At 33.9% G+C, this 25,176-nt stretch overlaps 1 protein-coding gene across 1 annotated transcript; it reads left to right on the forward strand.

The window, feature by feature from the left end:
• Positions 1 to 5,970: 5,970 nt before the first annotated feature.
• LOC135842232 (fatty acid synthase-like) lies at positions 5,971 to 24,550 on the forward strand. The gene is made up of 37 exons (XM_065359584.1): positions 5,971 to 6,227; positions 6,761 to 6,898; positions 7,485 to 7,658; positions 7,755 to 7,949; positions 8,033 to 8,271; positions 8,475 to 8,705; positions 9,035 to 9,232; positions 10,508 to 10,639; positions 11,676 to 11,906; positions 12,007 to 12,196; positions 12,329 to 12,567; positions 12,661 to 12,965; positions 13,423 to 13,675; positions 13,750 to 13,858; positions 13,945 to 14,205; positions 15,322 to 15,501; positions 15,583 to 15,734; positions 15,815 to 15,982; positions 16,700 to 16,840; positions 16,940 to 17,095; positions 17,866 to 18,068; positions 18,178 to 18,414; positions 18,507 to 18,630; positions 18,984 to 19,157; positions 19,253 to 19,432; positions 19,547 to 19,745; positions 19,819 to 19,999; positions 20,139 to 20,284; positions 21,153 to 21,400; positions 21,501 to 21,828; positions 21,912 to 22,067; positions 22,152 to 22,346; positions 22,669 to 22,818; positions 22,976 to 23,097; positions 23,179 to 23,445; positions 23,517 to 23,756; positions 23,910 to 24,550. Exons 1-37 carry the CDS (start codon positions 6,080 to 6,082, stop codon positions 24,021 to 24,023), a joined length of 7,104 nt encoding a protein of 2,367 aa, XP_065215656.1. The 5' UTR covers positions 5,971 to 6,079; the 3' UTR covers positions 24,024 to 24,550.
• Positions 24,551 to 25,176: the final 626 nt, after the last annotated feature.

The raw sequence follows: 25,176 nt of genomic DNA on the forward strand, positions 1-25,176 counted from the left end.
TTAGCTAGGTACCTGGGTTTTGAGCAAATTTTTGTCATTTTTTGAGAAAGAAACATAGAAGGGGCATTGCATTCATTTTGTCTCAAGAATTTGAAACAAAAAGTGTCATACATTTTACTGTTGTAGTTTGGTCTTGAAAATCCAACTGTTATACCTAAATAAAAAAATAATTGCGAAGACCATCATGGAAAGAACCAGACAAGTCAAAAATTTTCAAAGAATTTAAAGACGAACTAAATTCTTATTCAGGAGTGAAAAAATGTACTTAGTCCATTTGGATTTTGAAAAAAATTGATTTTTTGTAGTAAAAATGGTCTTTAAAAATAGTGGAGGGGAGAGAAATGAGACGAGACCAAATCCAAGGCAAAAATAAAAAAACTTTCAACCAATTATAATAAGTATTTAGAATGAGACAATTTTTCATTAGGTACATGTATCATCATGATAATCGATTTTCATTGAATTCAAGTTGTTGCAAAACACTAATTTTTCATTTTTTTGCTTAATTTTTTTCAAAAGGGTGACTTTTCAACTCGTAAGTTGCGTAGGTATTTGTATCTCATCATTTTTTTTCTATTGTGACTCGAGTTGTGTTTGTGGGATGTTGTGTGCGGTATATTTTCAGTCATTACGTTTATTAAACTCAAATTAACTAAGTACTAAATTAGCCAAATATTCATTTTTCGATAAATTCAACTCCAATAAAAAAATATATCTAATTGTTGCAGGTAAAAAAATAAAAACACAATTTCAAACTTTTATGGAAGAAATACGTCTGAATAAAACAATTTGTCGGATACCAATGGATGAGAACCATACTGAAAGACCAATGGTTTTTGACGAAAACCCAACTACATTCATATTTCCAGGAGTTGATGGTAGGTACTTGTATGAATTAAATCCGATACCTACGTATTTTTATTTGGTCATTCAATGTATGTAATTCATAAGAAGGCATGTGTTTGTACCTATAAGTAATCGGATAAAATAATTAGAAACACTTGCTTAAGTACAAAATACCTACTTATGATGGTGATACAAATTTACGAATGTTCTCTTACCAGGATCAGTTACTATGGAATCATTAGCCAAAAATTTACCAGGGCAAGTATTTTGCTTCTAGTACTATTTTGGAGAAGTTGCAGATTATTCCTTCACATAATTGAGTGATTATTTTGCTAAAGTAAGTAAGTCCATTTCCCAGAAAGTTCAACTTGACAATTCAAATTGGTCACAGTTTGGGTGGATTCTTGGCTTTAGAAGTGGCTCATATTTTAGAAAAACAGGCGAAAAGAGGATATTTGTACTTGATAGAATGTTCTCCGGCGTATTTACAAAAACTTCAGGTTAGAGATGTGATAAAAGAAGATTATTCTAGCGATGAACAAATACAAATCAAAGTCTGCTCAACTATGGAGTCAATATTTTTTCCAACAATGCCTATGGAAGAAGTGAGTACCTCAGTTAATGACAAAAAAATTATCCTTTTGTACGAAATAATGCATAAATTAAACTGTTAACAGTATACTCAATTGATGAAAAATGCAGATAGTTGGCAATCAAAGAAAAAGCTATGTTTAAAATTACTATCAACAGGATTGACAAATGAAAATGCGATGGATCTGCTGCTCGACAAAATTTACTTTGCGAGTAAAACAGCCCGTGATCACAAAATTCCTCAATTATTACTCGAATCATCGGGTATTCTGATAAGATGTGTAAAGGACCCGCTTGATGGTGATGAAGGTTATGGATTATCACAGGTAGGTACCTATTTCAAAATCTTACAATATTTTAAATATATAAAAAAAACTAAGATTTGGTTTTAGTTTTCACTCACAGATATGACTTTAAAATATGCTTAGGTAAGTATGTATTTATCTGAATCCGACGAATTTAATTAATTCTTCTTTCTTTGTTATTTTTTAGTATTTCAGAAATCCTATTCAAATCCATAAAATTGATGATACTGGCCACAATACAATTTTGCATCATGTAAAAACTTCAGAAATTTTGATGGAATCACCATTATGGAAGAAGTGACCAGTTTAAGAACTTTTCCAAGAAATCCAGAATATAACTTTAAAACTTCAATCTGATATGAAGTCTGCACAGTTCAATCAGATCGACATAAAGGAGCTGATGAGATACTATTTCAAAATTTTCAATAAACTAGGGGGCTCCGCCCCCTGGCCGCTTCGCGGCCCAACCCCCGACTCGTTCCTCGGGCTGCGCCCTCGGAACTTCGCTTGGGGGGGGGCTCCGCCCCCCAAACCCCCCTCATGACCCGTCAGCCATTCCTATCTGCGTGATAGAAGAAAACTTCTGGAAAAAATTGATATTTCATATTTTTTGGTACTTGAGCTTTAAAATCTTGTTTTCTATTGCACTGATAACTTTCTAACTTACTCTATCTTGTACAGAACTTAACCTTGATCGTCTTCCATACCCCAAACACGTATGTCCTTATTCAACATTTCGAGTAATTTTGTAGGTAGATATGTACTTATTTTAAATACGAAAAACAATTTTTTCCAAGAGTCTTACAAATTTTAGTTTCTATAACTTTTTTTCTATCTCATGGATAACATTTTAAGCTGCTCCATTTCGTAGAGAATTTTACGTAGATTATTTTCCTTTCCTCAAACACCTATGTTCTCACTCAAAATTTCGTTTAAATTGTATTTTTTTTAAATAACACGTTTCTCAGCCCCCTTTCAACAGATTTTGAAAAATTTTCAGTACGTTATGTATATCTTTATTAGGTATCCCCACAAAAATTTTCAACCCCCTCCCCTCATTATTTAACCCTCAAGATGGTGTTTTTTTCATTTTTTTATGCATATCAAGAATCAAGATTGCGAGGTACAGTTTTAGAAACGCGTTTTTTGGATGTAATTTTGACCCCCAAACGTCATGTACTTTTTTCGACATTTTTTCAATGGTGCGGCGTGCTGAAAAGTTGGAAAAATGTGTCTTAGTGGGGGGGGGGGGGGGTGAAATGGGAATTTTGGCAAATATAAATATCAATGAGTAGGGTGTCGTTTCCGTATGATTCGGTACCGCTGGGCACGAATATGACGTCAGATTTTGTTTTACACTCACACAGCCCCTCCGGAGCCCTAAGCCCCCCTCAATTTTTAATATTTGAAAAATAAACTTACTTTGATGATTTTAGTCTCGTTTTCTTATGATTCGATACCGCTGAGCACGAAAATGACGTCAGATTTTCTGCTACACTCACATAGCCTCTGGGAAGCCATCAGCCTTAGTGATGTTATGAGCATATTATGCTCACCGAGCAAATTCGCGAAATATGCGTGAAGAAAAAAGCATGTGACATATCAAAATACACGCCAGAGGTCGCTATTAATGAATAAACTGATAAAAAAGCTACATCAACTCAACTCACCTCCTCGAAGTCAGAAAATGAAATGATTTGAGCCGTTTTTAATTTTAGTCCATAACAATTTCTCGGTAAAGACTGAAAAGTGATGAATTTTGGTTTCATTTGATTCCCAACGTTTAAAATATTTGAAAAAGTTGTCCTTCACTCCAGAAAGTTCTGCTGTTTTCCTCTTTTTTACATGACGTCCTGTTTGTTTGACACTTTGTAGTCTACTAACTTCTTCTATTTTTTTAATCATGAAACAAAATTTGAGACACTCCCTTCTGAAAAATATTGAAGTACCTATTTTTAAGAGGAAATGATTTGTTTTTTCATATTTTAAATAACAATTTTTGTACTTCCCATTTATTCTTTTTTTTCTTCTTATCATTTTTTTTAAAAATATGAATTTCTAAAAATTTTCTGTCAAGTGATGATGAAATCAAAGTACCTAAGTTCATTTTTCAAATATTAAAAATTGAGGGGGGCTTAGGGCTCCGGAGGGGCTGTGTGAGTGTAAAACAAAATCTGACGTCATATTCGTGCCCAGCGGTACCGAATCATACGGAAACGACACCCTACTCATTGATATTTATATTTGCCAAAATTCCCATTTCACCCCCCCCCCCCACTAAGACACATTTTTCCAACTTTTCAGCACGCCGCACCATTGAAAAAATGTCGAAAAAAGTACATGACGTTTGGGGGTCAAAATTACATCCAAAAAACGCGTTTCTAAAACTGTACCTCGCAATCTTGATTCTTAATATGCATAAAAAAATGAAAAAAACGCCATCTTGAGGGTTAAATAATGAGGGGAGAGGGTTGAAAATTTTTGTGGGGAAACCTTATAAAGATATACATAACGTACTGAAAAATTTTCAAAATCTGTTGAAATGGGTCTGAGAAACGTGTTATTGAAGTTTCAGAAAAGTGGTGTTCCCCAAAAAAGGGGAAGGGGTGTGGATCTGAAACTTTCCACGCGGAAGTTTCTCAATGGCAGGGCTGGTGAACAGAACAGAACAGAACACTATGAACAGAACGATAAACAATAAAATTTTCAAATTTTCTGAACGTTACCCGAACAGAACGATATCGTGCTCTGAACAAATGAACGCTAACTGAACAGAACGATTCAATGGTCTAAACAAATAAACAAAACCAGAACAGAAAAAATCGGAAGGAAATTACACTTAAACAAAACCAGAACAGAACAATATGATTTGATGTTCGTGAACAGAACAGAACAGAACAGAACATTATTGTGTTTTTCAAATTTCAACTAGGTATGTTGATTTTTGATTGAATTCCATTTTTTCAATTTTTATTTAGGTAGGTACGTATTGTTTGTTAATTTTTCACAGTCACACATTACTTATTATTGTTGTGTTTTTGTGATTTAGTCTGCCACTTTTTTTTTTTCAATTTTTGAATTCAATTTGCCTACATTTGAATCATTTTGCATGCAATTTTATTACTTCGTTTCTCTAACTCTATCTTTTTGTTAAATTTTCATTTTTACCCACCTACCTATATTTTGATTGGTTCATTTGTTTTTCATTTTATACTTAAATAAAGGGTCTATTTTGTGATTCTGTGAAAGCAAGAAAAGAAATCAAAAAATCAAAAATATTGAAAATTTATTCAAATATGTATCTGTGATTATTTTTTTGAAAAATAAAGAACAAACCGACAAAGCAGAATAACAAAATGAATGAAAAAAGTGAAAAAAATCCAACTTGAACAGAACAGAACAGTACAGAACACGAGAACAGAACAGAACAAAACGAACTTGAACAAAATGAACTTGAACAAAAACCAGAACAGAACAAAATCGAAAAAATAAACCTGAACAAAACCAGAACAGAACAATAAATGTCTCTTGACCATAAACAAAATACCAGAACGAATCATTCATTCTTGAAAAGTTAGCGTTCCTGAACAGAACAGAACGAAACAATCGTTTCGTTCACCAGCCCTGCTCAATGGTACCTACCTTCCATTAGAGAATTTTACTTTCCTTACATTTTTTTTTCTTCCTTTATGAAAACAAAAAAAATCAGTGCTTTACATTGTGACGTCAGCTCTAACAGGCTAACATGCTTGAATGTAAGGCTCACCACTACAAACATAGTACTATGTTAATACACGTCTCGTTAGATTGCGGATGCCATTTTTTATACATATACTTATTCTTAGAAGGATTAGACCAGCTGCCCAAGTACATACCTACGTATAATTATTAAAAGCGAAATTTCAAATAAATTTACATTTTTTAGGACTTCAGCTTTGTCAATAAGTAGACAGTAATTAATTAATGTTCATAAAGAGACATTTTTTTTTTCAGACTACCACTCTCAACAATGTAAATACCTATTCATGTAATTATTTTTAATACCTACCTGTCCACTCAAAATCTTAAATAATTAAATATTCACTACTTACCTGTTTTTTGGTGATAAAGCAACACTCAAATAATTGTGTACCTATGCAAATACGCATGAAAACAATGTAAATGATATGGGTAGGTAATATAAATTCTGGTCTATTTTTTTTTTTTTTTTTTTTTAATCTCGTATGAAAACAGAAAATTTTGAATTCACAGCAGTGTAGCACGATTCAGTACGCGTATTCGGTTATCCGATTTTTATTTAATCTTCGCCGACTGAGAATAAGTACATACTTTAGACGATGTCGCAAATCGAGAATTACTACGATGATGACATCGTGATATCTGGAATTTCAGGAACCTTTCCAGACAGCGAGAACTTTGAAGAATTCAAGGAAAACTTATTAAAAGGGAAAGATATGTTTTCAACAGTCGACACATACGATGGCAGTAAGTTAGAACCAAACTTTAATACTTATTGAGAATAAGAATCTTAATTCCAGTTTCGATTTCACTGCATTACTAAAGGCAGCATGAGAGTACATGTATAGGTAGGTACCTACTACCTACCTATAACTTCCTCTTAAAAAAAATACTTATCTATGTAGAGTAGAATTTTATTAAATGAGCAATTAAAACTGAAGAACAATGGCACAGCTTTGCAATTATATTATTTACTGAAAAGTCATTTGACACAAGACTTAAATTGACTAAAGGAATTTGATTTTTTTCACTTCAACTGGAATTCACAAATTGACTAAAAATTTTCTTTTGATTTAAACTCACGTTCTTGGAATTTCGCGGTGACCTAAAACGGTCGAAATGGTGTCCAAATAAGCACTGGCCCAATGCTATACGTTCTAAAGTTCATTTTTGGCCCCTCAAGAGCGACCCGAAAAAACGTTGAAGAAATGCTATAAAATTGAAAATTTCCAGTTCATGAGATACCTTTTTTTTTGTATGCTTATGAACTTTATTAACAGGTATAGTAAAAGGTGAGGTGAAAACAATTGATCGTTTCGATCATTCATTCTTTCACCTAAATCATCATAATGCCGAAGGAATGCTTATTGGTTCAAGAATTCTACTGGAGAAAACATTCGAAGCGGTCTTAGATGCAGGTACATATTCAAGGGATTATAAATATTATCGATACTCTCTAAATTTGAAACAGTCAAATTTCACTGCTTAGCAGTCACGACATTTTGCCTTTCTGAAAGCAGTGGTTTTTTACTGCAAAACAGTAGAAAATCTACTGAATTGGCCAGTCAAAATGATTTTTTACTGATCAATTCAGTACATTTTCACTGTTTTGCAGTTAAAAACCACTGCTTTTAAAAAGGCAAAATGTCGTGACTGCTAAGCAGTGAAATTATGACTGCTTCAAATTTAGAGAGTACCTACCCGTACGGTAAAATACTATGGTTGACTGAAGTCAACAATAGTTACTATGCAAATTTTTGTAGTCAACTATAGTGAGTCGTAGTCAACTGTAGTAACTACGAAAATTTTCATAGTCAACTATAGTTACTACGATGGATTTTTGTGGTTAACATAGTAAGTTGTAGTCAACTTGGTATAGTAAATATGAAAATTTTCATAGTCAGCTGTACCTAGTAACTACAAAATTTTCATAGTCAACTTTAGTATAGGTACATAGTAAAATGCAGAGAAATGCAAATTTCAAATTTTCTTATCTATCCAAAGGTTACAATTTGCAACAAATAAAAGGTAAAAATATAGCTGTAGTTGGCGGAATATGGGAATCTAGTTCCGAAAATGACCCAGCGTTTGACGCATCCGTCGAAAAATATGATGGCATCATTGGTACAGCTCATTTTATGTGTGCGAACAGAATCTCAAATTGGTTGGATCTGCACGGTAATAAAATACATTGTACTACATCGCTGCGCATAATGGAAAATTTTTTTTTCCTCTCATGAAAACAATCCGGTGAAATTCGTACTTCTGAAACAGGACCAAGTTTCGTTGTGAATACAGCATGTTCATCGTCCATGTACGCTTTGGACATGGCCATTAAATACATTCAGAATGGGCAATGCGAAGGGGCAATCGTTAATTCAGCTAATTTCATCTTCTGTGGCGGAGAAAGTTTTACTACTCCGGTGCTTCATAGCACAAAGACAATCTCATCACCTTTCGATGCGCAAGGTAGGTGTTTGTGGACTCGTAACCCTAGTTGACCTCTGAAAATATAACTTGGTCGTGTCATTTCGTTAATCACCGCCTTTTAGCTGGTGGATACATCAGAAGCGACGCTGTGGTTGTGATTTTCATACAAAAAAGAAAGTACGCCAGAAGAGTCTACGCCAACATCGTTCATTTGGCAACAAATTGCGACGGATTCAAAGCAGAAGGTATCATGCACCCTTCAATCACCCAACAAAAAGAACTATACGAACAATTTTACAAAACGGTCAACATTGATCCGAGATCCATTTCATACATAGAAGCTCATTGCACAGGAACACAGGTAGATACACATAACATAGCAATTCTGTATTCACATATTCTGGTGTACCTACCTAATTATTGTTAATAATCCAATAAATTCACCAAATTTTTTCTGAGAGTTGGAAAGAAGAACGGTGAAAAAAAGGGTTCAAGAAAAAATTGTAGGTACTTTCGAAAAAATAATTTTTGCAAAAAGATTCCGTGTCTGTTATTATTTGTCAGGTAGGTGATGTTGTAGAAGGAACATCAATTGCAGACTTTTTCTGCCAAGGACGTGAAACTCCGTTGAAAGTCGGATCCGTTAAATCGAATATAGGTCATACTGAGGCTGCTGCTGCTTTGTGCAGCATTGCTAAATTAATCGTAGCCTTTGAAAGTGGAATTATTCCTGCAAATTCCCATTTCACAAGTCCAAATCCAAATATCAAAGGTTTAATTAACGGCCAGCTACAGGTAGGCACATAATATCATCAAAATGCGATACCTACTCTCTAAATTTAAAGCAGTCAAATTTCACTGCTTAGCAGTCACGGCATTTTGCCTTTTTAAAGCAGTAGTTTTTTTTATTGCAAAACAGTGAAAAATTACTGAATTGGTCAGTCAAAATGATTTTTTACTGACCAATTCAGTAATTTTTCACTGTTTTGCAGTAAAAAAAACTACTGCTTTAAAAAGGCAAAATGTCGTGACTGCTAAGCAGTGAAATTAACTGTTTCAAATTTAGAGAGTACTAATTCTCTCAATCTATAGACTGTATCGCAAATTTTTTTTCCATTTTCAAGGTTGTTACAGAACCAACACCCGTAGAAGGAAAATATTTCGCATTGAATTCTTTTGGAATAGGTGGCGCTAATGGACATCTTTTATTGACACCACACAATAAAATTAAACAGCCCACTAAATCGCATAAAGAAGGTATACCATGGATGCTGACCGTTTCTGGACGCACAGAAGACGCTATCGATTGCATTTTCAACGATGTAATGTTAACCCACCTGTTACTATTTTAACTCGATAAAAATTCGTTTACATTAGAATAAGTAGTGTAGTATAGGTATTAGGAATTGAGGGGAATTTTTCACTAGAGAATGACATGGAAAGTATAGGTAAGGAAAAATGACACGTAAACTACGTAAAGGAATGTTAGGAGAGGTTCAATAGGAAATAAATAGTAACCTATCTACCTACATAAAAATAATGCTCATAATGATCTGAAAATAGGTTTCGAAATATTATCGAAGATGAAGGGAGATATTTATTTACAAGTGTGATAGGCAGAGCCTATCCACGCTAAAAGCGTATAGTTGGGAATGTATCCCATTCACGATCATCGAAATGTAAATTATTACGATCCTATTTGAAGATTCAATATTAAATAAGTTGGAAAATAAAGGCGGTTAGATAATTACATTGATCAAATAAATTATAAGTTAGGTAGTTTGAAAGTTCTTACATGAACTATTTGATTTAAAACTTCAACCTAAACCATTACCTTGGCTAGTTTTTGTAAATTTTATTCGCAGTCTTTTACCTAGACTATATTTGAACTAACTTCCTAAAGCAAGACTCTAAACACAGACCATTGCTATGGGTTATTGAGGCATTTGCCTTACCCCAAGCTGGTGCACTAGTTAAAAAGTCTTACTCCATATTCATTACCATACTCGAACGTATTAAATGGAATTCATTGATGCAAATTAATAACACTCGCGAATCGAATTCAAATCATTTTAATTAGAGTTCAAATTATTCGAAAAATTACATTACATGAAATGACATGGAAAAAATAAAAAGGTAGAAAAATCAATCGAACGTACGTCCGTATTACATACTTACTCGAAATATACACAACCTAGCATCATAAAACTTCCATTTTCCCACTCTCGATTTTAACCTTGAAAGGGCTCATTGAATTAAATGTCGTAAGTGTTGCCCAATCGAAATATATAGGATCACTTATATGTACGACTGTAGGTACCTTGGTTTGTCAAAAGCTAACTAAGCTGGAGCCCGTAGGTTATTCAAGGGGTAAACTCGAAATAATGCAAAAAACTGTACAATGTTCATTGCAATAAAATTTAGCTAATTCCAACACACACCACAATTCAAGGTTTCAGTCCAAGTTAGAAGTAATTATAAAATTACAGTAAAATTGTTAGTCATCGAGTACTCATTAGGCACTTATTACATCATTAAGTATAGGTATATATTTCATCATTTTTTTTCGACTAACCTTATACCTACCAACTCCTTAGATTGAAAAGAATTATCATGATGAAGAATATGTGGCTTTATTACACCAAGTTTTTAGCGATGACATAAGCGGTCACCTTCAAAGAGGATTCATTATTTTGCATGAGAAGAAAGATCATGTAAAATCCAAAACAGTAAGCAAATCATTCAGTAACCATAAGTACCTAATTTTTAACAATCGCATGTATGCACAAACCCATAATGTCTTTTGTCAATAGGTGGATTGGATGGTAATTTCATATACTTACTAGATTTAGATAGATCATTTCTAACTGTACCGCCATTGACTTTGAAATCTTTGATCTGCTAGGAACACCTTCATAGTAAAGTAACCTTGGTGAAAATTTTTACCAACTTGAAATTATATTGAGGAAATTGCAAGGAAATGAGTGTGGGTGTTCTTATTTCAAAACAGAAGTTGTCATACTTTGAAGACACCTGACTTTGTCGTCTTTGGTCCAAGAATATGAAATTTGCCAGCCTTGGGGTATCCCACAAAACAATCGAAACTTGGTGATATTTTGTACTTGACATTGGGTAAGGGAAAACAAAGGAAATGCGTTTTAGAAAAATTAGTATACTTTGAAGACCCTTAGCTGTCATGGAAAATCTTTGTATCAAACACTTCTGCTATGTTCTGGAAGATGAAAAAAAAATTGAATTATGAAAATGACGAAATTTCCAAATTTTTCAATCGATCTGCAACTTCTCTACCCTCCATTTCCATGTTAAAAGTAGCCTTTGATTTTTACCTATATGCATAAACTCAAATTACATACTTTCAAAGGATGTTCATTTTCCTACGCAACGTTTTATGGGATTAATTGTGAAAATTATTTTATGAAAATGACATAACTCTGAGAGCCCCTAGTTCAATCCCCTTTCACCTGAGGTGCTCAAATTTTTTATGGAACACTTACAAATTGATTTATAAACCACCTCCATGATGATAAAATCCAGGCCTCATCTCTCTAAAAAATTTTTCACATCACCATTGATACGTATGTACCTACCTACTCGAGGGAAAAAATAATATTTTTCATTCGTTTTGAAAGCATTTTAAATTCATACCTACCTAGTACCTACCTTGTTTGTTTTGTGCCAAATTAAAAAATAAAATAAAAAACAAAGAGAATATGACTGCAAATCTGATGAAATCAATTTCATTAGTTTTTTCCAGGTGATAAACGGCCTGTATGGTTTGTCTTTAGTGGTATGGGTTGTCAATGGCCCGCAATGGCGAAATCGTTGATGACGATACCCATTTTTTCCGAATCTATTCGAAAAAGTCATCAGATATTGCAATTAAAACAAATCGATTTAATCAGAATAATCACAGATGATGATCCTAAAATATTCGACAATATTTTAAATTCACTAGTTGGAATAGCAGCTATTCAAGTAGGTTCTATGTATTTGTAATATGAATTTAAAAAATTGAAAAAATATATACATACGAAAAAGTGTATAATGTGTGGTACCTACGTACTTTGGCCATCAGGTAGCTTTGGTTGATATTTTGCAAGCGATTGGAATACAGCCTGATGGAATAATAGGCCATTCGGCAGGAGAAGTAGGCTGTGCATACGCTGATGGATGTTTGACAGCAGAACAAACCATTCTTGCCGCTTATTATCGTGGTTTGGTTTCAATAGAAACCGAACTGATTCATGGCACAATGGCTGCTGTTGGTAAGATGTACTGAATATTGCTCATTACTCTTACTTAACTGACACCTAATTAGAAGTTTCAACAAAACCAAAGAAATTAAGAAAATAATTTTGTAAATCACAAACCTTATTGCAAATGCGTCATACTTACAGGGGCAAGTTATGAAACACTAAAAGAGCTGATCACCAACGATATCGATATCGATATTGCTTGTCACAATGGTCATACAAGCTACACAATATCTGGTCCTACACCAAATGTTGAACAGTTCATCCAAATTTTAAAAGAAAAAGACATATTTGTTAAACCAGTGAACACATCAAATATCGCATATCACAGTCGTTTCATTGAACCTCTGGGCCAAAAATTATTATCATTACTACAAAACGAGGTAAGTAAGACCATCATTTAGGCACTTGGAAGAACTTCAATTCTAATTTTAGCTCAGATTGCAACATTAAAATCCAATGATTTATAATACCAGGTCATAACCGAACGAAAACTTCGTTCAGAAAAATGGATATGTACATCTGCTCCTGAACACGAATGGGATATGGATCAAGCGAAGTATTCTTCAGCAGAGTACTTCACAAATAATTTACTCAAGCCTGTATTATTTGAAGAAGGCTGTCGCCATATACCCAGCAATGCTATAACCATAGAAATAGCTCCTCACGGATTATTACAAGCAGTGTTGAAACGTTCGTTACCCACAACTGTAACAAATATTCCACTAACGTTAAAGAACCACGAAAACGGAGTTGAGTTTCTTTTAAACTCGTTGGGTCGGTAAGTACTTCCGCAAAGCATTAATTTATTACATCCAACTGTTCAAAAACATGAATTCAATTTCTGCACGTTTTGCATTTTTGAAAGTTAAATAAGCCGGTATGTAGGTAGCTATACCTACTGAGAACTGACATTCTCCATATGCAGAAAGTCGATCAGAACCAGGAAAACGGACAAAAGCTTCCATAAATATAATTCAAGTTTCAAAAAAGTCGGCAAAAAAGCGTATCCATCAAGTCTAAAAATGTTCAAAATTCGTCGACTTTGTCGAAATTTGCCAGCTTTATCAAGATTCGTCGACTTTTCAGAAACTTGCCACCAGCTTCATCAAAATTTGCCCAATATGCCGAAATTTTTCCACTTTTTCAAAATTTGATCACTTATCCTGGGGGGGGGGGGCTTCACCGGCTCACCACTCTTACTTTCATCCCTGCTTATAGATACGTATTTCCAACAGAATGTACGAGGCCGGATGCGTTCCGAAATTGAATGTTTTGTATCCACCAGTAGAATTCCCTGTCAGTAAGTCAACTCCAACAATTGCGTCGCTAATTAAATGGCAACATGATGAACAATGGTCAGTTGGAAAGCTCGAAAAAGATTTCCGTACTCAGCGAGAATTTATTATCAGATCAACTGATGTTGAATATAAATTTTTAAAAGACCACATTATCGATGGAAGGAATTTATATCCGGGCTTAGGTTACCTGGTCAGTTTCATTGATAACCTCAACATGGAAAAATATTTTTTTCACATTATAGCATGATTATTCGAATTTTTCAGTGGTTAGTCGTAGAAATGGTCAGCCGTAAGAAACACGGAGAAAATTCCAGAATGCCAGTAGTTTTTGAAAATGTTCGTTTTGAAAGGGCAACAATAATTCCTCAAAAAGGTTCAGCAGATTGTTTATATCCATAAAATCATAATAGAGTGTGCATGAAATAAGTACGACCAAATTTATCTAATGCATGATTTCAGGTGTTGTGAAATTTCTGGTTACAATTACTCCAGTTAGAAAACATTTTGAAGTCTCAGAGAATGGTCAAATTCTAGCCTCGGGGACAGTACGACTACCCGAAAATGTCGATAAAGAGATGATAGATGTGAAACAGGATGATGTCACTGTTTCAGATTGTGATGACATATACTTGAATACTAATGATTTCTATAAGGAACTTAGATTAAGAGGCTACCAATACAAAGGGTCATTCAAACAAGTGGCTCGGGTGCATTATACAGGTACCTATTTGTATACGAATCAAAGCTAGATCGAAAGGGGACCACCTCAGGACCCAAAATCCAAAATTTCAAGTGCTGAAGTTGATTTCTCGATTTTTGGTGAATTTTTGAAAATTGAAAAATCCAAAAAATTATCAACTACATACTACCAAAAATAGAAAATATTGATGAAAATTGAAATTTTTTCGGGAAGTAGTTCAGATGGAATCCTGAACTCATTTACAACTATCGAAATTCGTAAAACCTCAATTCGAGTCATTCTGGAGCCTCCAGCGATTTTTTATCATTTCTCCAGAAATTGCTGTGGAACGGCTAAAAATCAACTTCAGCACAAATCACTTCTTTTGGGGCCTATGTGGGCTGTCTTTAATCATTTTTTGCGGTTGTCGCGAAAATCGGCGTCTGCCGGTTCAGATGTGTATTTTGCCCACTGACTTGTACATGTGCAGTACCAAGTAGGCACATATGCACTTTCTTTGGAAAAAACCACGTGTTGGAGTTCGAATCAGGATAGGTAGCATTACAAAAGATGGAATATTGACATTTTCAAATTTTGCAGTTTATTCATTGCACAAGTCAATGGGCAAAAATACACATCTGAACCGGCAGACGCCGATTTTCGCGACAACCGGAAAAAATGATTAAAGACAGCCCACATAGGCCCCAAAAAAAGTGATTTGTGCTGAAGTTGATTTTTAGCCGTTCCACAGCAATTTCAAAATTCTGGAGAAATGATAAAAAATCGCCGGAGGCTCCAGAATGACTGGAATTGAGGTTTTACGAATTTCGATAGTTGTAAATGAGTTCAGGATGCCATCTGAACTACTTCCCGAAAAAATTTCAATTTTCACCAATATTTTCTATTTTTGGTAGTATGTAGTTGATAATTTTTTGGATTTTTCAATTTTCAAAAATTCACCAAAAATCGAGAAATTAACTTCAGCACTTGAAATTTTGGATTTTGGGTCCTGAGGTGGTCCCCTTTCGATCTAGCTTTGATTCGTTCATTTTTGTTTCTGCCGGTTCAGGTATGTAGTTCCCTTGTTAGTTTCAAGTCACGTAGAAAAAATCGGAACTTGCCTCATAATTCACTTCCATGTTAAATTCATGTCTCAGGTACTTATGGCGAGGTATGGTGGAATGATAATTTCTTAACTTTTATGGACAATATGGCCCAAATACAAATACTGGCTCTCGATACTCGCGAACTTCTGATTCCAACATTCATGCGTAAAATCGTCATCGACTTTGAGAAACATATGCAACAAACGGAGCTATTAGACAAAGAGAAACCGCGTAAGTTTTCTTCAATCATCACCTTTTCAGTTAAATTCGTAGGTACCAGTTTAATTACGTATTTAATACACAATATCGCAGAATTCCCCGTACATGTTTATCCAAGACATCGTCTAGTGTGCTCTGGAGGTATCCAAATGATTGGTTGGAGTGTTAAAGGTGCCATTCGTAAGAAAAATCTAGCCGAACCACTTCTGCAGAAATACCAATTTGTGCCCTACATCAACGATGAGGTTTACAAATCAGTTAGCTACCTTAATACATTTGTATTGTAATGTCACAAAAATGTAACGCCGAAAATTACTTTAAAAAGGAAATGAAACTAAATCTGGCAGTAGAAACATGTATCAACATTGCGTTAGCCAATACATTAGAAATGCAAGTAAACACATACGAGTTACTCGATACTGACCATGATCCTGATGTTGAAATGATGTCACCTATAATTTTGAAATCACTGATGAATTCGTTGTTGGGTCAGGTAGGTACAGTTTTTTAGTATCAAAAGAATTTGAACGATAGAATGAAGAAGTCCTTAGTATGCTTTTGGCATTAAGCATTAGAACACAAAAATACCTATCGGGTGGAGAAGTAGATACTCGTATGCAGCACTCCACTGAGGGTACTGAGAGTTAGAGCTCTTAATAATAATTTAAAAAAAAAAAAAACAAAACCACACTTAATGATGATTTTAAAAAAAACCACACAACTTCGCAAAGTGTGCGTAGCAAGTTCAAAAAATCATCAAAAAAAGATTATTGAATGCAGGTAGGTACTACAAAAATGCATTTGATAATAGGTAAATCACAAAAAAATCCAAACTAAATCATCACTGAATAAGTGAATAATTTCATTCTATCGCCTCGAAAAATGCACTTGAGAATTGAGATCATGAAAAAATTCATTTGTCATCATTCAAAAAAAAAAAAAAAAAAAAAAAAAAAACATTAGAATTTAACACTAAAAATTTAAAAAAAAATTAATTAATAAACACACAATTTCTGAACCAATTTCTCAAAGGCACAGAAAACTTACAAATAATTCATGAGAGCTAGAACGTTTCAAGGTAAACTATTGCAGCCCTACCACACAATCAAACCAATTTTCCTATTCAGTTGCATCAAATTTTGAAGCACAGTAATATAACGCGCAATAACTAAGTACGTACTACTGAAACCATAATGTATTTCTTTTCAAGCCCAATGTCGCCATCTTGAAGAGCTCTGATCAAATGACGGAAATTGAAATGCCAAATGAAATAACCATATCGGAAGAAAAATTACCCAAAGATAAAAGCAGCACGTTAATTGCATTATCAAATATATGCGATAAAATTGACGTCAGTAAACTGAAAATCATAAGCATTACAAATTATTCTTCAATAGGTACGTATAGTAAGTATATGTACTTACTAACAGATAGCTTTTTCCCAACCTAGATGCTTGAAGATATACGCGAGGCATTAAAAGACAATGGATTCATCATCACAAGAGAACCTATAATTAATGACATCAATACATACGAAAAGTTGAACTTCAATGTTTGCTTTAGCCGTAAGATAAATGCTTCGGAGAGAATTATACTCCTGAATAAAGTATGTATTATCGTGCAATATGTGGTAGTTAATGTTGCGTTGAATATAATTTAAAAATTCAATATTTAAAGCAAACATACTGATATCATTCATTACCTATTCAATAACTGCAGGTATAGATATATTTTTACTTTCCGAACAGCGCGAAGCGATGTATAGGAAAGTATTGTTTTCGGCCGGAAAATGAACTTTGGAATTTACACTCCTTTTTGAATTTCGACTTCACACAAGATTGTTTTGAGCAATTTTGAGATGATGTATGTATGTATGCATGTATGTATGTATGTATGTGTGTATGTATGTATGTATGTATGTATGTATGTATGTATGTGTCAAAAAATGTCTGTACACGCGATAAAAAGCGACCTAATGATGATATCTCATTGAAATTTGCACAGATGGTCGGAAGTATGGTAAAGACGGCACAGTAAGAATTTGGAGTTTGTAAGTGCCATAGAAAAAATTTTATGAGCCTTTAAATGCGAAAAATGAACGTATAGGCAACCCCAACATTTGTCAAGGCTTACTATTAGTCTTTACGTGGTAAACATCACACATGTTTTGTCTCCTTTTAGTTCACCTGCAGTAGAAACTCATAAGGCGCGGTCCGAATTAGTTACGCTTTATGTATTTTAAAGTGATTATTTTATGAATACGCCGCATCGCCATGGCGGGGTGGGTGTTTCTCATTTTTACGATTTTTCAATACCTACTTTATGTTCGGAAAGTTTGTGATGCGTAGCATCAGATTTTTTTTTTGTAATTTACAGTTGGTGAAAAGTGAATCATCCTACAAAACTGTTAAAGTAGAGAGCGATTCGTTCACTTGGGTACCGAATGTTCAAAACGAATTGGCAGCCATTAACCTTGAACAAAACGATAAATTAGTCATGTACGCCGAAAAAGATCAGAAAAATGGAATCTTAGGATTATTCAATACTTTGAGAAGAGAACAAAAGGGAATTAACGTAAGGTAGGTATGTTTTTTGGATACATAGTGGTCAATTTCTTTCTTCATCTACCTACCCTCTCAGATCTTATGAAAAATTTATTAATTGATTTTCACGTGTTTCCACTCGAAGATGTATTTATGTGATGGATGAAAACACGACGGATTTTTCTTTGGATCACCCATTCTATACAGTTCAACTGGATAAGAACTTATGTGAAAATGTTCTCAAAAATGGACAGTGGGGTGCTTATTGCTATTTGCAAATAGACCAAGTTGACGATACAGAAGCATCTAATGTACTTTGTGTACAAAAAGAACGCGGCAATCTATCATCATTTAAATGGATCGAAAGATCCCCTCCACATCCGTAATGAATTTTTTTATGAGTGCCAACTTTCCATGTTTCCCCACTCAATTGGATAAAATCATAGTAACTAATTTTTCTTTTTGAATTTGCAGACACGAAAATTTTGAGCCAAACTCCATTTATGTATATTATAGTAGTTTGAATTTCCGAGATATTATGATAACAAGTGGCAGAATTTCTGCAGAAGACCTTCCTCTGTATAGTCGATTATCTGATGTACGTAAATAATCATCCTTATCTACCTATAAGAATAATGCACATTCCCGTGGGTCACCCAAAAAAATTGAGCAGAGACCTTAATTTTGAGCTATAGGTTACACAGAAAAATGTTTAGCTCCAGAGATGCCTCTAGAGGAGAGATATGGGCCCTCAAAGACGAGGCATTTTCGAAAAAATCGTGGTTTCTTGTCTGTCGAACTAAAATTATAAAATTTTTGGGCTCAAAATTACCAACAAATTGAGAAAAATATGGTCAAAAATGGAATCAGACTGCTAAATGGAATCGTCCGAAATTTGAGTAATAATTTGTTAAACAATTCCATTGGTTTAATATTACTTATCCCATGTAGTGCCATCATGGCTTCGAATTTTCCGGCAAAGATAACCATGGAACACGCTGGATGGGTATCATAGAAAAAGAAGCAATCGCAACCACTGTTCAACCACATCATTACATGACTTGGAAAATACCAGACTATTTGACTTTAGAAGAAGGAGCTACCATTCCTACCGTATACCTTACAGTAATTATTATTATATCAAATTTCAAGATGTGAGAGGATGTAGTTTCATTCTGAAGTATGACTAATCTCTCATTTGAAACCATGCTTTTGGGTAGGTAATTATAGCCTTCTTTTTCAAAATGAATTTAAGAAGGGGATGCTCCGTGCTCATACACGCAGGTAGCGGCGGAATTGGTCAAGCAGCCATCAACATATGTCTTCATTACGAATGTGAAATATTTACAACAGTCGGGACTCCTGAAAAAGTACAGTTTATAAGAGAAACATTCCCTCAGGTATGAAATTGTGTTCCAAGAGTAAAACATATATGCATCAATTAGATTGTAATTGTACCTGATCAATGATCAGATTATTCTTCTCCTCAACATGTATCTAATGTACCTATGTAGATTCCAGAGAGCCATATTGGTAATTCGAGAGATACATCATTTGAACAATTAATAATACAGCAGACAAATGGACGCGGAGTGGACGTAGTTCTTAATAGTTTGATTGGTGAAAAAATGCAAGCTTCTGTTCGTTGTTTAGCTTATGCTGGACATTTCATAGAGATAGGAAAATACGACATGCTTGAAAAACAAACTTTGAGCAAGTTCAAAAAATATATCAATAAAAGCATTTGCACTCAAAATTTCTTCTAAAAACGGAAATTTCAATGTAGATTTGGAACATTTCTTAAACGACATCTCGTTTCATAGCATTCAGATGGACTTGGGTGATAGAGGCGACTCACACCTCAAAATTGCATTACGGAATAAGCTATCAGAACTTCTTGATCAAGGAGTAGTAAAACCATTACATAGAACAGTTTTTCAAGCCGATGAAGTGGAATCAGCTTATAGGTATGATTTACTTCTCACGCGCTCCACCCATACCTACCTACATATTTACCTACCCATTACTTAATAGCTATAGGTAGTTACATAAAAGTAGTCAAGTGTTCCACATGTTTTTCATTGCTTTTCAAATGTACTCGTTCAGATTCATGGCAGCTGGAAAGCATATAGGGAAAGTTCTGATAAAAATGAATAATGAAGAGAACGAACTTGAAGGAAAACCAACATCAATATTCAGGAAATGTGAGCCACAGGTTCTCTGCCAAGAATACAGCGCCTATGTCATTGTAGGTCAGTTGATTAAAATAGCTCAGATACATACTTACTACTACTGCATGAAACTCAGTTATTTTCATGTCTTTGAAGCACTCCTTGAAGGCTCCAGATCTGTTCAAAGAGATTTGTTAAAATTTTATTCTTTATGTTTAGCGCACATTTACTTAAGTGGTCACGTTTAATTTTTTACAAATTCAAAGTGGCCACATTCGGGCAAAAATTGCAATTTGGAAGACAAAATTTTGCGCACAATAATTTGATAAAATTTTTAAAAATGAATAAAGGTGTGCCATAAGTGCAAAATTTTCTCTACTTTCAAGTGATGAAATTTTGAAGCCAATGAGTTTCATCCAAGTATGGCTGGCCGCCAAGGTGAATTAATCCAGAAAAAATCCCTCAAGGTGACAAAATTTGCCATTTGGGAATTTCACCATGAAGTCTTCTCATCAAGGATGGTTTCAAGTCACGGATATGTGTTTTGCTTATGTTGACTGAATGCCGGGTGTTTCATTAATTCAATAATATAAAATTGCATTTATAAAAGGTCAAGCAACTTTCTGCTCTAAAAGATTTTAAGAATGATCTTTGAACCAATAGCGTGCTGGGTACACTTGCAATACCTATGTAATGTCACTAGAATAGACCATTCTGCATATTACATTCCATAGACCTACCTATTTAAAGTTTTTTTCATTTTTGTGATCATGAAAGTCACAAAATTTTGAAATTTCATAGGTTTTTAAATTTATTAAATTTTTACAACCGAAACAGTAAAAATCACTCACTAAAAATAATAGGTACTTATCAATTTTCTTAGGGGCAAAGTGACATGGTGACATACTATACACTATTATTCTCACCCTCACTCACTGTGTCTTTTCAGGAGGTCTAGGAGGAATGGGCATGGAGCTGGTTGATTGGTTAATCCTGAAAGGTGCTCGCAATATTGTATTAAGTTCACGAACAGGAATTAAAGATGGTTACCAGTCTTATCGCATACAATTATGGCGATCATACGGAGCAAAAATTATAATATTCACTGAAGATGTGATAAAAGAAGCAGGTGCAGAAAATTTACTTCGAGCAGCTAACGAATTAGGGCCAGTAGAAGGGATATTCAACCTCGGAATGGTAAGAACACCACAGCAGTCCACTTCAAAGAATTGAGCGCCTCAATTTGTTCAGAAATTATGGGTGCCTTTTTCATTTGACTCCTAAAATGTATACTTAGGTTCTCAAAGATGGTCCTTTTGTTGAACAAACTGAAGAAAACTTCAATTTGGCGTATGCTCCAAAGGCAGTCATAACGATGCACTTGGACAATCTAAGCAGAAAAATGTGTCCAGACTTAAAACATTTTGTAGTATTTTCCAGTGTAGCTTGTGGTCTGGGCAATCCATATCAAAGCAGTTACTCTTATGCCAATTCTGCAATGGAAAGGATATGTGAAATTAGACACCGCGATAATCTACCCTCTCTGGTAATTCAATGGGGAGCTGTTGGAGATGTTGGTACATTAACCGAATTTCAAGAACAAATCTCAGGAACAGAAATCACATGTACCTATTGCGCAAATTTTAGATTTTGTGAAATCAGTACCTATTAAATTTCAACTTATCAAATATCCTTGTATTATTCACAGTTTGCGGAGCTCTGCTACAAACAATAAAATCATGCTTGCAAACGTTGAATATGTTCATGAAACAATCCTCTCATCCCATTTTAAGCAGTATGGTAGTAGCTGAAAAGAATCGTTTCGATGGTATTGACATAATAAGTGCAGTAGCAAATGTATTGGGTAAAACATAAACCACTGATATTCTGTTTTAATACTTCTAATCCTTAACACTGAAAAACTGGTCTAATTATGAACCCACTGCAGGAATTAAGGACCTTAAAACCATAAATCAATCATGGACATTTCCAGAGCTGGGTATGGATTCTATTCTAGGAATGGAGCTGAAACAAATCTTGGAATCAGAATTCAATGTCATATTCACTCCAGAAGACCTACGAACTATGACTTTTGTTAAACTGCACCAAATGAAAGAAGAAAAAGAAACTGCATCAAAAACTGGTATTTGAAACATTTTCTCTAAAAATTCAACTTAGGAATTTTTTTGATTTGAACTACGTAGGTACCTGTGTTGTGAGGAATGTTTCCCATATTTTTTTTTCAAAAAGAGACATAAAGGGGCATAGCAATAGGTAGCTGTACTTTTGTTTATAGGATTTAAAACATAAAGGGGCATAAATTCTACTGATATGGCTTGATCTTGAAATACTAAGTTGTTTTAAATAAAAAAATATTGCATGTGAAAAATTTAAAAAAAATTGTAGAACAGGATTATACATTTTCAACTAATTTAACTTGTAAAAAATGCATCTAATCATCACAGGTAAAAAAATGAAAACACAAATTCAAATTTTTATGGAAGAAGTACTTCTAAATAAAGCAATTCGTCGGATACCAATAGATGAAAACCATATTGAAAGACCAATAGTTTTTGATGAAAACCCAACTACTTTCATATTTCCAGGAGTTGATGGTACGAATTTAATTTGTCACTTTCCTATTTTTTATTTCCTCATTTATAATTTATTGTACGTCATTCATTAGCATGTTACTTACTTATAAATTATGTACATAATAATTATAATGATGACGATGATGATTATACAAATTACAACATGGTCCAATAATAGGATTAGCGGTTACTATGCAATCATTAGCCAAAAATTTGCCAGGGCAAGTACTGTGTTTCCAGTACTATTTTGCAGAAGTTGCAGATTTTTCCGTTGCGGAATTGAGAGATCATTTCGCTAAAGTAAGTCCATTTCCCAGTAATTTTTCTTGAGAATTCACTAGAGATAAATTTCACCACCTGTTTTATTGATTACAAATGCAGTACATATTGGAAAATTTCAACTTGAACGGAGAGTTTTGCTTAATTGGTCACAGTGTGGGTGGGTGCTTGGCTTTAGAAGTGGCTCATATTTTAGAAAAACAGGGAAAAAGAGGATATCTATACTTGATAGAATGTTCTCCGGAATATTTTCAAAAACTCCAGGATAGAGATGTGGTAAAAGAAGATTATTCCAGCGATGAACAAATACAAATCAAAGTCTGCTCAACTATGGTGTCAACATTTTTTCCAACGATGCCAATAGAACATGTGAGTACCAAAGATGATGGCAAAAAATAATTCTTTTGTTCAAAATGATGAATAAATCGACCTGTTTACAGTATACTCAATCACTGAAAAATACGGATAGTTGGGCTTCAAAGAAAAAGCTATGTTTAAAATTACTATCAACAGAATTGGAAAATGAAAACGCAATGGATCTGCTGCTAGACAAAATTTACTTTGCGAGCATAGCACTCAGAGATTGCAAAATTCCTCAAGTATCACTCGAATCATCTGGTATTCTGATAAGATGCGTGAAGGACCCGCTTGATGCTGACGACGCTTACGGATTATCACAGGTATTTCAAAAGCTTACATTTTCAAAATAAAATAAATGCGATTTTGGTTTTAGCTTTCGTTCGCAGATATGATATTAAAATGCTCTGAAATCTTTATACTCGGGTAGGTATTTATCTGAATCTGATAATTTTTTTTTCTTTGTTATTTTTTAGTATTTCAAAAATCCTATTCAAATACATAAAATTGATGATGCTGGCCACAATACAATTTTGAATCATGCAAAAACTTCAGAAATTTTGATGGAGTCACCATTATGGAAGAAGTGACCAGTTGATGAATTTTTCCAAGAAATCCAGAATCTTTAAAAAGCAACCGTCCTTCCAATTCCACCTACATGTTGGAGTTTCTTCCACCTCCTCGCACTAGACAGTGTATTTCTTTGATTCTTGCAAGACTTTGGTACTTTGGAGGATTCTTTAGTTTTTAAAAACGAAATTGACCCAGCAGAAAATCATGAAATTTTGATAACTGATCAAAGCGTCTCAATTAAGTAGATAAATAGGTAATTTTTAGAAGATAAATCTGGGATAAATTCTACACAGATGAATTCAAATCAAGATAAAGGAGTTGATGCCATGCTGTTTCAAAATTTTCAATAACTTAAATTGAATTTCATATTGAATGGATCCAGAATCCAAGTCTCCATAGCTTTTCCGTTGGGTATACATATTCAGTGGATAAGTAATGTAACTATAAGTTGTGTAATATGAGTAAGGGTAATTTTATTCACAAAAGTATTTATTCTATTGTATGTATGGTCAAATACATTTTGAATGATAAAATGTTTGAAAAATAGCTTTTTTACTCTCAAAAATATTGTATACATACCTACCTAATGAGCCATTCAAGAAAAACAGACTAATCTCAAATTACTTGTAAATTAACATCATGCATAATTAGGTTGAAATAATCCAAATACTTTTGATAGGTAATGAATACTGACTCACCGTGATGAAATATGCTACAAGCATAAGGTAGGTAATTCACGACTGCTCAAAATACTTGACTGGTTTTTGAAATCTTCTAAAGAATCTGAAATCATTGAGAAAATGATTACATTCATATTCAAATATATATATGTACCGATTCAAAATTGGTCAAATAAACTTTCAAAATCACATTACTCAAAAATTTAATGATTAAATAAGTAAAATGGTCCTTTCTCAGGATTTTGAAATTAATAACTGGTGGAACTGGAAGTAGTGGAAGTTGTTACTTTCTGGTTCAAAACTACTGGGATAAGATTTTCAAATCGCTATCCTGTGACCAACCTCACCAAAATAAATAAAATTGCAATTTTTGTTCAAAAATTTCATTCTTGGCCGTTTCCACACCCAATTTTTCAGACAAAAGTTTCATACTTATGTCGGGTAAAAAAAATTTTACCTGCAAAAAATTCAAAAAATAAGTATTTTTAAA

This window comes from Planococcus citri, chromosome 4, assembly GCF_950023065.1.
Source record: "Planococcus citri chromosome 4, ihPlaCitr1.1, whole genome shotgun sequence".
NCBI classification, from domain to species: domain Eukaryota; kingdom Metazoa; phylum Arthropoda; class Insecta; order Hemiptera; family Pseudococcidae; genus Planococcus; species Planococcus citri.

What these genes read in the sequence shown, in the direction of transcription:
- LOC135842232 (XM_065359584.1), top strand. Translation starts at nt 6,080, where the DNA reads ATGTCGCAAATCGAGAATTACTACGATGATGACATCGTGATATCTGGA. An exon ending in TTGGAATAGCAGCTATTCAA is followed by an intron (nt 11,907 to 12,006) that starts GTAGGTTCTATG and finishes TTTGGCCATCAG; the next exon opens with GTAGCTTTGGTTGATATTTT. An exon ending in ATTAGACAAAGAGAAACCGC is followed by an intron (nt 15,502 to 15,582) that starts GTAAGTTTTCTT and finishes ACAATATCGCAG; the next exon opens with AATTCCCCGTACATGTTTAT.